We start from the raw sequence: 13,759 nt of genomic DNA, 5'->3' as shown, positions 1-13,759 counted from the left end.
GAAAAAAAAATCAATCACTTTGATAATCAATTAATTGTTTCAGTAATTCTTCAAGCAAAAATGTCAAACATTTGCTGCTGTTCTTTGCCACTGAAACTATGAGCATATTTCCCAAATTCTTGGCATTTTATAGGCCAAACAAATAATCATTTGGAAGTAATCAGTAGATTAATTGATAATAAAAATAATCATTAGTTGCAGCTCCGGCGTAAATCACAACCGGACTCAGACAAACACAACTCTGTGTTTTGCTGATGTCATACATTAGTCATATGTTTAGAGTCTGCTTTAACTTTGAGATTGACTTATTAATATGGACTCCATTATAATGTGTGTTTTTCTATGAATTATAATGATATGCTGGCCTCATGTTTGAGTGTGGCGCATTTTGTGCAGCATAAACATGGTTATGGCTCGGAGGATGCAAAGACAGAGAGGCTCCTTGATTGTCTTTCTGCTCCGTTTTCATTCTTTACTAACAATAATGCAATTAATCACAAAAGCAAATCCATTCATTTGAATATGAGTGGGGTTTTGGGTCTGAGTTGTCATTCTCTGTCTATTAACTGTGAAAGTGCTGTGACAAAACAGGAAAAAGGAAACTGCACATTACTGAAACAAAGATTTGTATTTGTCACCGCAACCATTATGACAGTCTTAAAAGAGCAAGTGCACTTACTGGCACTTTGTTTTGTCCAAATGAAACTCTCCTTTGACAAACACCACATTGAAGGCTTTTCATCGCTGACAAATGTAGCATTGCGCACTCATCATGTTCTCCCTCTGAGGACAGGTTTCATCTAATTTGCTACGGAAGCTGCCTCACGTTTACCACTCCCTGCTCGGCATGTATAGACTGTAGGTGACTGCGGTTGGCACCTGAGATGAGAAAGAATACAATAAAGCTGCATATGAAAAAGCATTTAAAAGATGCAAACCTAAGCTGTTACGGTTGTTTCATCCCTAATTCTTCGTCCAGTCTGAATGAAAACAACTGAAACACAGTGAGATGATTTAGTTACATGAAGTCCAGCTGCCTGTCTGGAGTCCCCCTTTCCTCACCCCGGCCCCTTCTCCCCTCCCTTTGTGGCTGCAGTGGTTTGACTCCTACAGGCTGTTTGAGTCATGCTGGCTACTGGCCCGGCATCCACCTTCACAAGCCACAGCCCAGTTCAGTCTGGATTCAGTCTTGTAAAGAGAACTCTGACCAGATTGTGTGACTGCTGTCAGAATCTGTTTTTAGTGCGTTAAACTGGACTGTTTGGAGCATTACGGGGATACTTCTATCAGCTGGAAAGTGATTACTTTTCATTGAGGACTTTGCGCAGTACTGACAGAGTTGCATGAGTCCATATATTAGCAACAGAACCAAAACAGAGGTTATTCATGGGAATTATCCACATTATTGCTGTTTTTATGTGTCAACCAGTTTGAAAATACAGCAGACAGCTACAAAGAAAGTTTAAAAACTTCAATATAATGTGATTTCCTGATTGAAATCTGATTGAAAGCACTAAACTTTCCACAAAATTAAGACTGAAACTAATTTCTTACTACTATTTGTTTCTGCAGTTCATAAAAATGTGACCTTTTTAACTTTAAATTTTCCAGAGCTTGAAGCGGTGTCATAACTTAACATTGGTAACCATAATTTGACAACACAGTGATTCAGTGTGCCACCTAAAGCATCACTGGAGCAACTAATTATGATCATTAAACCTCAGAAATTCAAACCACTGGACATTTTGTAAGACCATGTACATTTAGCTAAGTGCATAGAAAATGAGCTATTTTGGTTTTGGTATTTGTAATTTGTCTAAGAGCTATATGTCACAAGAACAACTGTCAAGATAATTAGAAACATGGTGAAAAACTCATCATGGTGGAACACAAATAATTGATTGTTTTTAAAAAACAGACCTGTTGTTTTGCTACTCAAGTTATATATAACATTGAACAAAAGAAGTACAAAGTCACTCATATGGTATATAAAATTTGTGCAAAAAGCCATTATAGTACAACTACCACAAAAGGTTGATATAAACTGACATCAGTGAAAGCACTCGTGCCCAGGGTGTAATCACACAGCCGGCATTATCCCCCATCCTGATCTGTCCGATCAGAGTCATCCCATCAACTCTGCCGTCATTAAACCTTGTGCCACTGGCTGGAGGAGGGGGAGCCGATCTGAAGACCAGCGAAAAAGACCTGGTAACGCTGCTTCCACATGATGAAGAGGCCGACGGCACAGACCACTGCCTGGGCCAGGTTCAGCACGATCTGCAGCAGGAAGTAGAGTGTGAGAGTCCCGGTGATCACCTCACAGTCGCTGACTCCCTCGTAGGTGAAGGTGCGGGCGATTGGGTCATCTTGATCCAGTGTGCACACGCAGTCCTCTCCCATCTGGTTGCAGCTGAAGCTACTGGTCTGTGAGTAGTGGTGACCAGCGAACGCCATGACCAGCACTGAAATGACCAGGCCGATGGTACACAGGATGAAGTACAGGAGCTGCAGAGGGCAGAGGAAAAGTTAGAGGTTGTGTACATTTACTTTGAAAGTCAGAAAACCTTTTCTTGCCTTCAACTCGTTGTGTTTTTTTCTAGGAATCTGGCTCCTGCGTTAGTCTGTCGTCTCATGATTAACCCAGAGTGCCAAAACTGTAGCTTAGAAACAGACGTGCTGGCTCGGTGCCTACGGCAAGTTAAAGAGATTATCCACGATACTACAGGGAAAGGTCTGACCCTCAGACTAGGCGCCCAGCTCTTAGCACAGATGAAATACAGCACATGCAAGCCTGCCCTGCAGCTACAGCCGCTTCCCACCTTTAGTGCACGTCCTGTGAGTATGAACAACAGAGAGTGTCTAAAAATACAGTTGTAAAATGTGACAGAGGCTTTGTGTTGTTTATGCAATTGCACAATCTCAATAACACTAAACCTTCATCTTAATCTGTTGCTTATATAACAGGAGCCCTCATTTGCTGGTGTATTTTGATCTCGGTTACATGCTGCTTATGGAATTATGCAAGTGATGAGCGGCGCTTGATTCGAAATGGCATTTATGTTAATTTTGGAACAGCTGTGAAATCTGGAGTATGGCTGGTTACAGGGAACAGCCAGTGCGTCAACAAGCACTTTGTTGAACATGATTTACTTCAGTAAATGGAGCTGATGTGAAACACCAAAGCAGGTAGAGACTGGAAAGAGTCAAAACTCAGATTGTTTTATGGACTTCTTTATTTGGCATTTCGGCTTTGTTTCTGATAGTGACAGTAGGAGAGGCAGGGGATTGGCAGGCAGCAAAGGGCCTGGACCAGATTCAAACCCAGGACAGACAAGGACTCAGCCTTGATACGTGGGACACACTCCACCAGGAGAGCTACCAGGGCAGGCCAGCACTCACAGGCTTTGTTCACACACATTTGGATTTATTGCTCAGATACACTTTTTTTTGTTGAGGTGTTCACATTAGTTTTTAAATGTGGACAATGTCAGAATCCAGTGTGAACTGGACATGGTCCTGAACTGACCTGGAAAAGAAGAATAGCATGACATCACATGCACCGCACCCTCTTACAGTAGTAAACATGGAGGGAAGTCAGCGTTCAAGGTTTCATTCAGAAGTTGATGTGCGGGTGATAACGAGGATGAACAAAAACTGATTAATTATGGCCTTTTGTGGAGCAATGACTCCTATTTCTGTATGGAAGTGTGTGTGAATGCAGAGTCAGAGCAGGCCTTGAATGACTTCACAAAAACAGATTTCATCCAAAGTGTCAAGCGTCTAGCAGCAAGACACTCAGTTCAGGCGAGTGAGTGGTGTAAAAGTCCAGCATGACTGTTCAGATTCAGGCCTGAATCTGGTTTTAGATGACATATAAAAGTGGCTCAAATCAGAATTGAAAAGATCAAGAGAATGTTCTTTGATTTTTATTTGTGCTGTTCACACTGTCTTGTAATAATAATCCAATCAGGGCCAAATGTGTCTGCAGTCTGCACATATATTGCTGTTGTTTCCAGAACATGTGGCATCCTGGGACACATTTTAGTGAGCGCTTACAAACTCAGAGAGCTACTGTTTGAGAGGCTGAGCATCTTGACACAATAAAAGATTATTTGAAAGGGTTAGGCCTTCATCTTACAATACAGTAACACTTAACTTCACAAATGTCTCCACTTACAGCACATTTTCTACTCACTCCACTTGTTGTTCGTTTTGCGCCAAGAGCAATTGAAATGAATAAATGAACTGACTGTAAAGACATAAATTCTAAAGCTAATAGTGAATATAGTAAGGCCATGAGATCACTGAGCTATTTGAATTAATGACATCAATAAATTAAAGCACATTTGAATTTACAGCCAGAAAAAGAGGCGCTGCAGACTAATTGCAGCTGCTGTGACTTACGTATTATTAACTGCTTTATTTTGATCATATTCATGGGTGAGAAAGTGTGGAAAAATTTTAACATACAGACCTTGTAAATGTGTTTAGTGCAGTGGGACAAGCAACACATATATTGTCGTATTTCAACAAGAAAGAAATATGCAACAACTTCTTAACTTCTGCTTTGTAAATGTTGTATTTTAAGAAGTACAAAATATAGACACACTCGGCTTTTTATGATGTCACTCTTTAAAGGCCATTTTGCAAATTAGCTGCCCATCTTACGGCAAAATACTACTGATGTGTTTCGAAACACTCTCTTCACAGCGCATGCACATATTTGATCCCGGTATGCACACCAGCCGGACTAAAAAAAAAAAAGAGTAGATGCTGCTTCCAAGGACCTGCTTCTCAGTGGCAAACAATGGTGGACTGATTTTAATTGCCTTGAAATTCCAACTGCATATATCGTTCGGCTAATTAAGCTGAACAATCAAGTCACATTAATGAATGCACTCATCCACTCACAGGGATCCCTGCAGAGCTCCCTTAAACAGGAATGCAGTTAAATTTCTGTCTCTGTGCAGTTCCCCAGAAACAGCCATCTAACAATTACAGCATCTCAGTGAATGAAATGCTGTTCTCTGCAAAGGTTTTCTCTGTCTGGAAAACACACTGATCCGCATGATGATGTCTTTTACTGCAACTGAGACTGAACTACGTACATTTGGTCAGTTTCAAACAGACATGTTGTGTAATAACGAGGAACCTGATTCAATCCCATACGTGATGTTCACTTTCACTTCTGCAAACAGTGTGTCAGCACGTGCATGGACTCACCTTGACAACGAATTGCACAGACGATCTCTCATCGGCGTGGTAGGTGATGCAGTACAGGATAAAGCCCAGGATGGAGACCAAGCACAGCTGCAACAATACATCAGAAAATAGTTCAGTCACTCATAGTCAAGATCAAGAAGCATGCAATCAAGCCATGCACTTGTGTTATTATATTTTGACCTTGTTGACTCACACGTGTGATAAGGGTTGCACAAATGACTGGATCAAATGATTGATAATGAAAAAAGTTGGCGATTCATTTTCTTTTGATTGACTAATCAATTGATCGACTAATTGTTGGCGCTCTGCGTGTGATGCACAGTTACAGACACAGTACAGAAACAAGTCTTGCTCTAAAAGATATTTTGAGTCCAGGTTTTCAGGGTGTCTCTTAATATTGCATGATTGCATGATTCAGCAGTAAGCTGTCATCTGATTACATTATCTCCCCCCCCACACCCCCACCCTCTCTCACACAGACACGCTCACACTCGAGCTCTTCAGTGCAATTGGAGTCTTGTGACTAACATGCAGCATCTTATTTAAATGTTTTTCCCAGGTTCTTAAGCACTCAGGATTCTCTGGAAAGGTCTTGATGACCTCCGTGTTTTTCACTCGGCTGAATCTCGTGAGGATCTAACTCGGGATGTTGGTGTCCAGGGATGTTTTCGAGAGCAGATGGTGCCTGTGATAGGCTAGGACAGGATCCAAACAGCAACAACATGTTTTCATTCTGTCACCAAAATGTGACCTTAAGTCTTTTTCCAAACTATCCTGATGAGCTTAACATAACTTTTTGTTGTTTTATATGACCAGAGGTGGAAGACGTATGCAGATCTTGTACTAAAGTAATGCTGAAAGTAATGCATTTAAATGTTTACTTTATGATGCTTATACTTTTGTACTTCTACTTAAAGCACCAAAAGTAAAGGTAGTCATGCAGAATGGCAAATTTCAGAATAATTTATATTGTATTTAAACTATTCAAAATAGCTACTGATTAATTTGGAGACTTAAAATTGTCAAGTAAAGATAGTGGAGTAAAAGGTTCAATACTTGCCTCTGAAATGTAGTGGAAGAGAAGCATAAAGTAGCAGAAAATGGAAATACTCGAAAAGTACTTCTACCTCAAAACTGTACTTAAGTACAGTATGTATGTATGTATGTATGTATGTATGTATGTATGTATGTATGTATGTATGTGTGCACATTGTTATTTTCCACCACTGCAAATATCACGAGACAGTTAATCATTGTTCACTTATAATAAACATTTAATAGTCTTGTTGTCTTCCACTTTCACTGACACCAGCCGTTTTTTTTTTGTGTAATTTCTTTTATCTCACTTGCAGTAAAATGTGAAGTGCTTTCATTGTTTACAGGTCAACTGACACTGAAACAGTTATCGCTTAGTCTTCAAATGAAACTTTAACTGCGCTCTTTTCTTACACTTCAAGCGACACTTCAAGTGCTTCCAGTGCTCACATGACGACTGCTTTCATCTCTTGTACTTCAGATTCCAGTTCAGGTGCTTTCGCTCTTATTCCACAACTGTTAGCTTAACAACTTTTGGTGCTGACACACAAACTGACAACTTTTCTGGGGCTTAAACTGAAATCTCACATGCTTTCAGTGCTTACAGTTCAACTGATTTCAGCTGCATTCAGCTCTGACGCTCGCTGCTTTCAGTGCTTCAGCACATCAGCTGACATTTCAGCTCCTTTCACGGATTAAAAACTGACAATTCAGTTCCTTGCAAAGCCTTGAATTGAAATTTTTCATGCTTTCAGTGGTTAAATGTTAACTGGTTTGAACTGTTTTCAGCTCTAACGCTTCAACTGAAACATCATATGACCTCAGAACGTCAACTTCAACTAGCACTTAAACTCCTTTAAGCTAATCAACTTAAACTATGACTTTCAAACAGTATTTCAAAAAAAATTAAAAGTTGTTTTTTTTTTTTTTAAATTTCGCTTTTTCTAGGAATTCAGTGACGAAATTGCACAAATTATTACACACATGAACCTAACTGAAGTATACGGCTTATCTTTAACTGTCTGTCAAGCCAAATTTTAACTTCTGGATGAAATGGGTGCCGTATTTATGTGTGTTTGGTAAAGTTGATGGGGTGTAAGCAAGCACAGTAACCTATGCATGTCAATTATATTTTCAAATAATAAGTATTTCGATGCTAAAGGTCAAGCTCACACTGTGATTAGCTGCCTTGTCTCATCAGGCCTGATGTTGAGGATATGTTGGAGATACAACAAAAACAACAGAAGGTGCAAGCGGGCCTGTGTGACTGTGACGTACTGGAGATTCAGGTGTACGCATATGACAGATGGAGATTTATCAGAACATGACAATACCCAGCGACTTCCCATGCCTACAGTAACTGTCTGCCTGAGACAGGTGTGTACAGGCCAGGGCCGGCATGCAGTGTGGTGAAGATGGACAGCACATTGAGGGATATAGCTGGGGGTCATGCAGAAGCATCAGACTCAGAGTCCATGCAAACATATGAATGTAGTAGCTGATGTTAGAGTATAAGGATGGAGCTTACAATGATCCCAGCCCAGTGTGGCGTCTCCCTGGCCAGGAGCGAGGGGCTGATGGCCAACATAAGGAAGGCCATGACCGTGACTGCCACCCCCAACAGCAGCTGGAGCAAGGCGACGAGCAGAGGGAAACGGCAGACTCTGCACTTATGGCCGTCCTTTGGCGCTGGGTTTTCATCTCTCCACTCCTTGCCCTCTTTCCTGCTTGAAGAACCTTTCTCCCTCTGCCCCATTTCTCCTCCTTTTCTTTACACTCTTTCCCTCTCTGTACTCTCGACTTTGACTGTAGCAGTGTTTGGGGTGGATGAGCCTGTCTGCCTTCTGCCTCTCTACCCGTCCCTTCTCCTCCCTGCCAAGGCCTCCTCTCACCAAAAGCCCAGCTCAGCTGCTATTTGGAAACAGAGAAGGCTCTGAACTAATATGGAAAACATTTGGACTGGATTCCTAAAGCGGCTCCAGTGCCACATATAGAGCAGGCAGCATACTGTGGAGGAAAGGAAGAGGAGGGAAAGGGGGTGCAGGAAGACACAAAGGGGGTTTCCAACATACGACTGAGATGATTTCACTTAGTGTTACTTTAAAGACAAGAAAGGGAAAATACAGAGGCAAATCAGCAGGTATGAGTTAATGAGAAGCCAGCACAGAGGAGGTCGCACTTCATTTGAGAGCAGGAGTGAGGATCGTTCTTTGTCAGCACTGTTACACAAGAGAGCTGCTGCCAGAAACAGTCACATGACCTACAGGAAGAAGTAATGTGATCACAAGGCATGTGAGGGCACGACGTGGGCTCACATTTGAGTGTTTTTGAACACTTTAATGTTCACAAGAGGGGAACAGGTGTCACTGATAATCAGATGAGCCCCCTGGAGTTATTCAGAAAACTTTCGTCATTTGTAATAACACATATTTACATGGAAAGCTCTGGATCTTGCTCTCTCTTATAACTACTAAATACAGCAATATTATCACAAACTGGGTATTTATTTATTAATGTATTTATCTATTTTGGTGCGGGGACGGATTTTATCATTCTTTGGACATGAATTGTTTCAGGGGATCAGTTACAAAACCTCATTTAGCGATTGTCCCGCCGATCTCTGTCACTTCGTTGTGAACATTTTATTATCAGACAAAGACAGTGGGATGAAGGTGGGAGAGCAGCACCCATGCTGAGGTTAATAAAAAACCTCGACGCACGTGTTTGAGCACACAGCTGGGCCGGTGCCATGGTTACTGACAACGCAGCTTTGGACGGCTGGAGATGTGTGAATAGGTTCCCCTGCTCTGCTCCGGCCAACGACACGGAGTGACAGACGCGCACACCTGGAATATTTGAAAGGGGTCCCGTGTTTACGCTCTGTGTTCACTTCCTAATAACCTTATTTTTCAAGGAGCAGAAGGAAAACCCGTAAAAGTGACAGAGGAGCATTGAGGACCTGTAGGTTTCCTTTAGACTGCGAATGTATGGCAAGATAGTTTGACTTCCATCTTTTATTTCGCTGCATCTCAGATCGTATCACTTAGCAGCTCGTGCTCCAATTGACCAGTAGGACAGGCTCGAGTTGCAAAGTTTAGGAGACACGTTACAGCCGATAACACAGTGAACTGACGCTTATGTGGACTAATTTCTGTCTTCACGCCCGTGCGCATTTGCCTCCTCTATATTTTGCGCATGAATCACGTTTCAGCAACCAGGTCGAAAGTGTTTGCACGACGTCGCTGTCGGAACAGCGACCGTCGCTGCTCTAACACAGAGAGGGTCTAATTACCGGACTTTGTGCTGGTGCAGGCTACACGTGAGTCGGAAGCTGTTCCCTACCGGAGGCGCGCGTGCGCTCTAACCACAGCACCGTCGGCTTTGCGAAGTGGCAGCTCAGGGAAGTATAGACATCAGTCTGAATAGCAGCTCTACCGGTGGACACGCACTGTGCACCATCTCCCTCAGCCATCCGTCTGCGGGTCGTGGATAACAAACATTTCCCTAAAGAAGCTCAGGAGCGGATAAACCAGCAGCAGAGAAGTGATGGATGAAAGAATACCGCATTTACAGGACAGGCAGTACATGGAGCACGCAGATTTCTTGGGGTGAGTGTCGCTTTTGGCAAACTCTGTCAAACTGCGTCTAATAAACTGTTATGACAGCGCGGTGAATAATCGGACACTTTCTTCTTTCTCAGGGTGGATTACCCCTCTCTCTACATGTGCAAGTCCAAAAGAGGAATAAAGCGAGAGGATGGTGGCAAGGTGCGCGCCATTTCTTATTCTAAGGGAATCTAAATGTTTAGTTTGTCGTTTTCATTAACCAACCTGTGTGTGTTCATGGAAGTCAGCAGAATCCACGTGTATAACACTAACTTTGTTCACATACATATCTGTGTTTTAACACAGCTGCTTGTGTTTTTGCCAGCAGGACGCATACAAGTTACCACACCGGCTGATAGAGAAAAAGAGGAGAGACAGAATCAACGAATGTATTGGCCAGCTGAAGGATTTGTTACCCGAACATCTGAAGCTATCGGTGAGATCACGATACCGCAAAAAGTTTCTCAGCGAACCTGCCTTTACATGATCTGGTGCACAGTCAATTGAACCTTTGTTTTCCTCCACAGACGCTCGGGCATTTGGAGAAAGCAGTGGTCCTGGAGTTAACGCTGAAACATTTAAACGCACTGACGGCTGTCACTGAGCAGCAGCATCAGAAGATCATAGCTTTGCAGAATGGTAAGATGAACCAACAAACTTGATCAGTTTCAGTGACATTATGTTGCATTGTTCTACTAGCTGGATTACATGAAACTTTATTAGTTCACATATGGATAAAATTTGTGTTAAACATGGCAGAAAATGCACGTGAATGGAACAGATATAAGATATATAGAGATAATGTGCATTTGAAAATACCATAATGTGTATTGAGACACGCCCGCTGTATGATCTGATAATCTTTGTTTCGTAGGGGACCGGTCGATGAAATCTTCCATTCATGCAGATCTGGATGCTTTCCACTCCGGGTTCCAGGCCTGTGCCAAAGAGGTCCTGCAGTACCTGAGTCAGTTTGAGAACTGGACGACACGAGAGCAGAGGTGCGCGCAGCTCATCAGCCACCTTCACAAGGTGCTGGCGCAGTTCCAGCCCGGCGCGCCGCCACTCCAGCACCAGCTACCCGCCGGGGACGCACAGGATGGCCAGAAAGGCGACAGCCAAGCGAACTGCGTCCCGGTCATCCAGAGGACCCAAGGCGGGGAGCTTAACGAGAATGACACAGACACGGACAGTGGATACGGGGGCGAGGCTGAAAAGAGCGACGGCAAAGATAAAGAATGTGAGCGCAACAAAGCGCAAGCGGGACACAAGGCAGTGAAGATCAAGCAAGAGTTTGGAGACGATCGCGCTGTCAAAAAACCAAAGATGAACTGGCCTGGGAACGGGCTAGGGGGCACAGATCCCGCCAGACCCGATCTGGCGTTAATGAACTCTCTGATGGGAATAAGCAGTGTGGGACAGCAGACGCCTATTTGCATGCCTTTCTACTTCATCAACCCCTCGGCCGCGGCGTCCTATATGCCTTTTTTCGATAAAAGCAACATTGAAAAGTACATGTACCCTGCGGCGGCCGCGCTGGCGTCCCCTTTCCCCTGGCTATACCCGGCACACGCGTCAGCAGCGGCAGCCGCGGCCGCAGCGGCCGCTTTCCCCGGCTTGTCTGCGCACTTTGGAGCCTCTTCCCAGTCCAAGGACTCCCACAGTCCAGACAGCGACGAGTCACACGAGGCTGAGGCAGGCTCACCTGAGGAGCGCGAGGAAAGTCCCGCGAGTGACGACGGAGAGGGTGACGTAGCTGAAACGTTGCAGGAGAGCAAGAGCAGCCCACATGATCAGTTTTCCGCCTGTCAAACGAGCTAATTAGTCTGTGTTACCTTTCCGTGCATTCTGCTGAGGAGTTTCTGTATTTTATTTTATTTTTTATTTAGGCGAGTTATAAAAAAAAACGAGGTTTCACAGAGGAGTTTCTCATGTACAATATCTTGGCGGAAACAGGGGACAGTTGTGACGGCACGTGCCTTTTGCACTTATGCTAGATTAATCAATCAAAATGATTATCGACAATGATTGACATTAATACACGGCTGTGTTGTGCTGGAGTTAGTTTTGTATCCTCTTTGATAAAACATTTTGAAATGGCAGCATTGGTGCCAAAACTTTGAGTACAGTGCGCAATGTCCCAATCAGCGAGTCTCTTTGGATGTATGAAGTTAACTGACCTCTGCCAAGGTTGTTAAGCGCTTGGCTGACTCTGACTGTAAATATTATTACCTGGAAGACAGTCTGATTCATGAACATGGAAGTGTGCACTAAACGGGCCTATAAAAGAAGTGCTCCTAGTGTCACGCCCTCAGTACCTCATCCCCAACTTTGCATGGGTAGGCTGATTGAGCAGAAGCGAATGGGACCCCCCACCCAACACACACATCTCCATCATTAACAACAAATACACAAATAAAAAATAAAAAAAAAAACAAAACAAAACACAACAAAAAAACTACTTTAACAACTACACTTTGATAATATTGAAATTATAGGATGGTATTATGCCTGATCGACCTCAACTCATTTTTACAGATCTGAGTTTACTCTGGTTTCCTTTCCCTGTTTGTTCTTGTGAGGAAAGAAAAACAAACAAACAAAAACAATCAGGAAACAATGGAAAGAAGAAGAAACTCTTCATTCACAAGGGGGCTGCTTGACCAGCATATTGTACGTTCCCCTGAATGAAGCATTTCAGCACAGAGATGCAGTGACCTCCTGTACCTCCAGGAAACATTGTAGGATAGCACCTTATAGATCTTTGATATTGAATGTACCTGTATTTTCCCAGCTGTTAAAGTTTGTATGTAGGACGATCTTTACTCTTTCAGACGTAAAGTGCACTTTTTCTGCTTTTACTCCCCCAACGGTCACCTCATCATTTTAAAAAGTCTATCACTGTATTTCTCTTCGAACCTTTTTATTGTGTTGAGCTGTCTTGAGAGAAAAATAAAAAATCTGATTTCCTTTGAGAAGAGAGAGCAGAGACACCACATGCTTTGTGATGATTTCATGCAGTAAAATGGTAATGAAGTAACTGACCCAAGTGAACAAAACACAGCTTATTTCTGGCTCTTTCAGGGCAAAGTGATTCAAATCATAATCAGATTTGAAAAGCCTGCAACCCACCACCCATCAGACTCTCCCCAACTCTGTGTTATGTGCTATCATTATGTAAAACCTTGCTTTTCCAATATCTGACAAAGGTGGGGAAGAAGATGTGGTCATGTGACCATCAGTTATGATCATTGCCGTTTTAGGAAGTTTAACTTAATCTTGGCCTGTTTTCTAAGAGATTAATTCCTGCAAGTGTAGTGTTGTTCAGCTTTTTTTAAGTTTCACATGTGACTGAATAAACAGATGATTTTCATTGTATTTTGCATACATGACATTGCTTTTGTAGTGTTCTTCAGCTGGCTTTGCCTCAAATCTGTTATCAACTGTTATATAAAGTGGCATGTGCGTCTGTAAATAGGTTTTTGTGAATATACCATAAAGTATACATGTCTATGTCAATGTTGTAGAAGTCTATGGATTTTTTTTAAGAGTTAACTGAGCAACTGTTGCACATTTCGTTAATGCTTTACACATATGCTGTTCTAAATTATTGCTGAGTTGTAAAATAAATATCAAAACTAAACTTTGCAGGCTTCTTCTTATTTAACACAGATTGTGTTCCAACTAATAAATGCATATACTATTTAGTTGTGGGAACAACGCACACTGTAAGTCACTGTGTTATGCATGCACAGGTTCAGAGTACAGTAACAACAGTAGAAAGCCAGTAGATGAAATGTATTGTTACTAAGACTCTAATCAGCTGACAGGTCCAGCAGAGGAATGTACAGTAAGCCAAAGCTTTAAACAAATGTCATGTGATAAAAGGATGA

At 42.5% G+C, this 13,759-nt stretch overlaps 2 protein-coding genes across 3 annotated transcripts; one reads left to right on the top strand and one right to left on the bottom strand.

Annotated features, from left to right (window-relative positions):
* Nucleotides 1-611: 611 nt before the first annotated feature.
* On the bottom strand, nt 612-8,241 carry sspn (sarcospan (Kras oncogene-associated gene)). Its single transcript, XM_070972554.1, has 3 exons — nt 7,790-8,241; nt 5,227-5,313; nt 612-2,508 (listed from the first exon to the last, which is right to left on the bottom strand). The coding sequence occupies exons 1-3, from the start codon at nt 8,015-8,017 to the stop codon at nt 2,149-2,151; spliced, it is 675 nt and encodes a 224-aa protein (XP_070828655.1). The 5' UTR covers nt 8,018-8,241; the 3' UTR covers nt 612-2,148.
* A 1,029-nt stretch (nt 8,242-9,270) lies between these two features.
* bhlhe41 (basic helix-loop-helix family, member e41) lies at nt 9,271-13,514 on the top strand. 2 transcript variants are annotated; one of them, XM_070972804.1, is made up of 5 exons: nt 9,271-9,869; nt 9,962-10,028; nt 10,195-10,302; nt 10,394-10,505; nt 10,741-13,514. In XM_070972804.1, exons 1-5 carry the CDS (start codon nt 9,808-9,810, stop codon nt 11,685-11,687), a joined length of 1,296 nt encoding a protein of 431 aa, XP_070828905.1. In that variant the 5' UTR covers nt 9,271-9,807; the 3' UTR covers nt 11,688-13,514. The 2 variants fall into 2 exon arrangements, with proteins under 2 accessions (XP_070828905.1, XP_070828904.1); XM_070972803.1 differs by having other exon boundaries at nt 9,679-9,869; nt 10,192-10,302; nt 10,741-13,482.
* Nucleotides 13,515-13,759: the final 245 nt, after the last annotated feature.

This window comes from Chaetodon trifascialis, chromosome 10 (genome assembly GCF_039877785.1).
Source record: "Chaetodon trifascialis isolate fChaTrf1 chromosome 10, fChaTrf1.hap1, whole genome shotgun sequence".
Classification (NCBI taxonomy): domain Eukaryota; kingdom Metazoa; phylum Chordata; class Actinopteri; order Chaetodontiformes; family Chaetodontidae; genus Chaetodon; species Chaetodon trifascialis.
Note: the sequence above shows the minus strand (reverse complement) of the source record. Positions and strands in the feature narration are given on the sequence as shown.

What these genes read in the sequence shown, in the direction of transcription:
- sspn (XM_070972554.1), bottom strand. Translation starts at nt 8,017, where the DNA reads ATGGGGCAGAGGGAGAAAGGTTCTTCAAGCAGGAAAGAGGGCAAGGAG. An exon ending in CACACTGGGCTGGGATCATT is followed by an intron (nt 5,314 to 7,789) that starts GTAAGCTCCATC and finishes GTATTGTTGCAG; the next exon opens with CTGTGCTTGGTCTCCATCCT. An exon ending in CTGTGCAATTCGTTGTCAAG is followed by an intron (nt 2,509 to 5,226) that starts GTGAGTCCATGC and finishes TGCCCTCTGCAG; the next exon opens with CTCCTGTACTTCATCCTGTG.
- bhlhe41 (XM_070972803.1), top strand. Translation starts at nt 9,808, where the DNA reads ATGGATGAAAGAATACCGCATTTACAGGACAGGCAGTACATGGAGCAC. An exon ending in CCGAACATCTGAAGCTATCG is followed by an intron (nt 10,303 to 10,393) that starts GTGAGATCACGA and finishes TTTCCTCCACAG; the next exon opens with ACGCTCGGGCATTTGGAGAA. An exon ending in GATCATAGCTTTGCAGAATG is followed by an intron (nt 10,506 to 10,740) that starts GTAAGATGAACC and finishes TTTGTTTCGTAG; the next exon opens with GGGACCGGTCGATGAAATCT.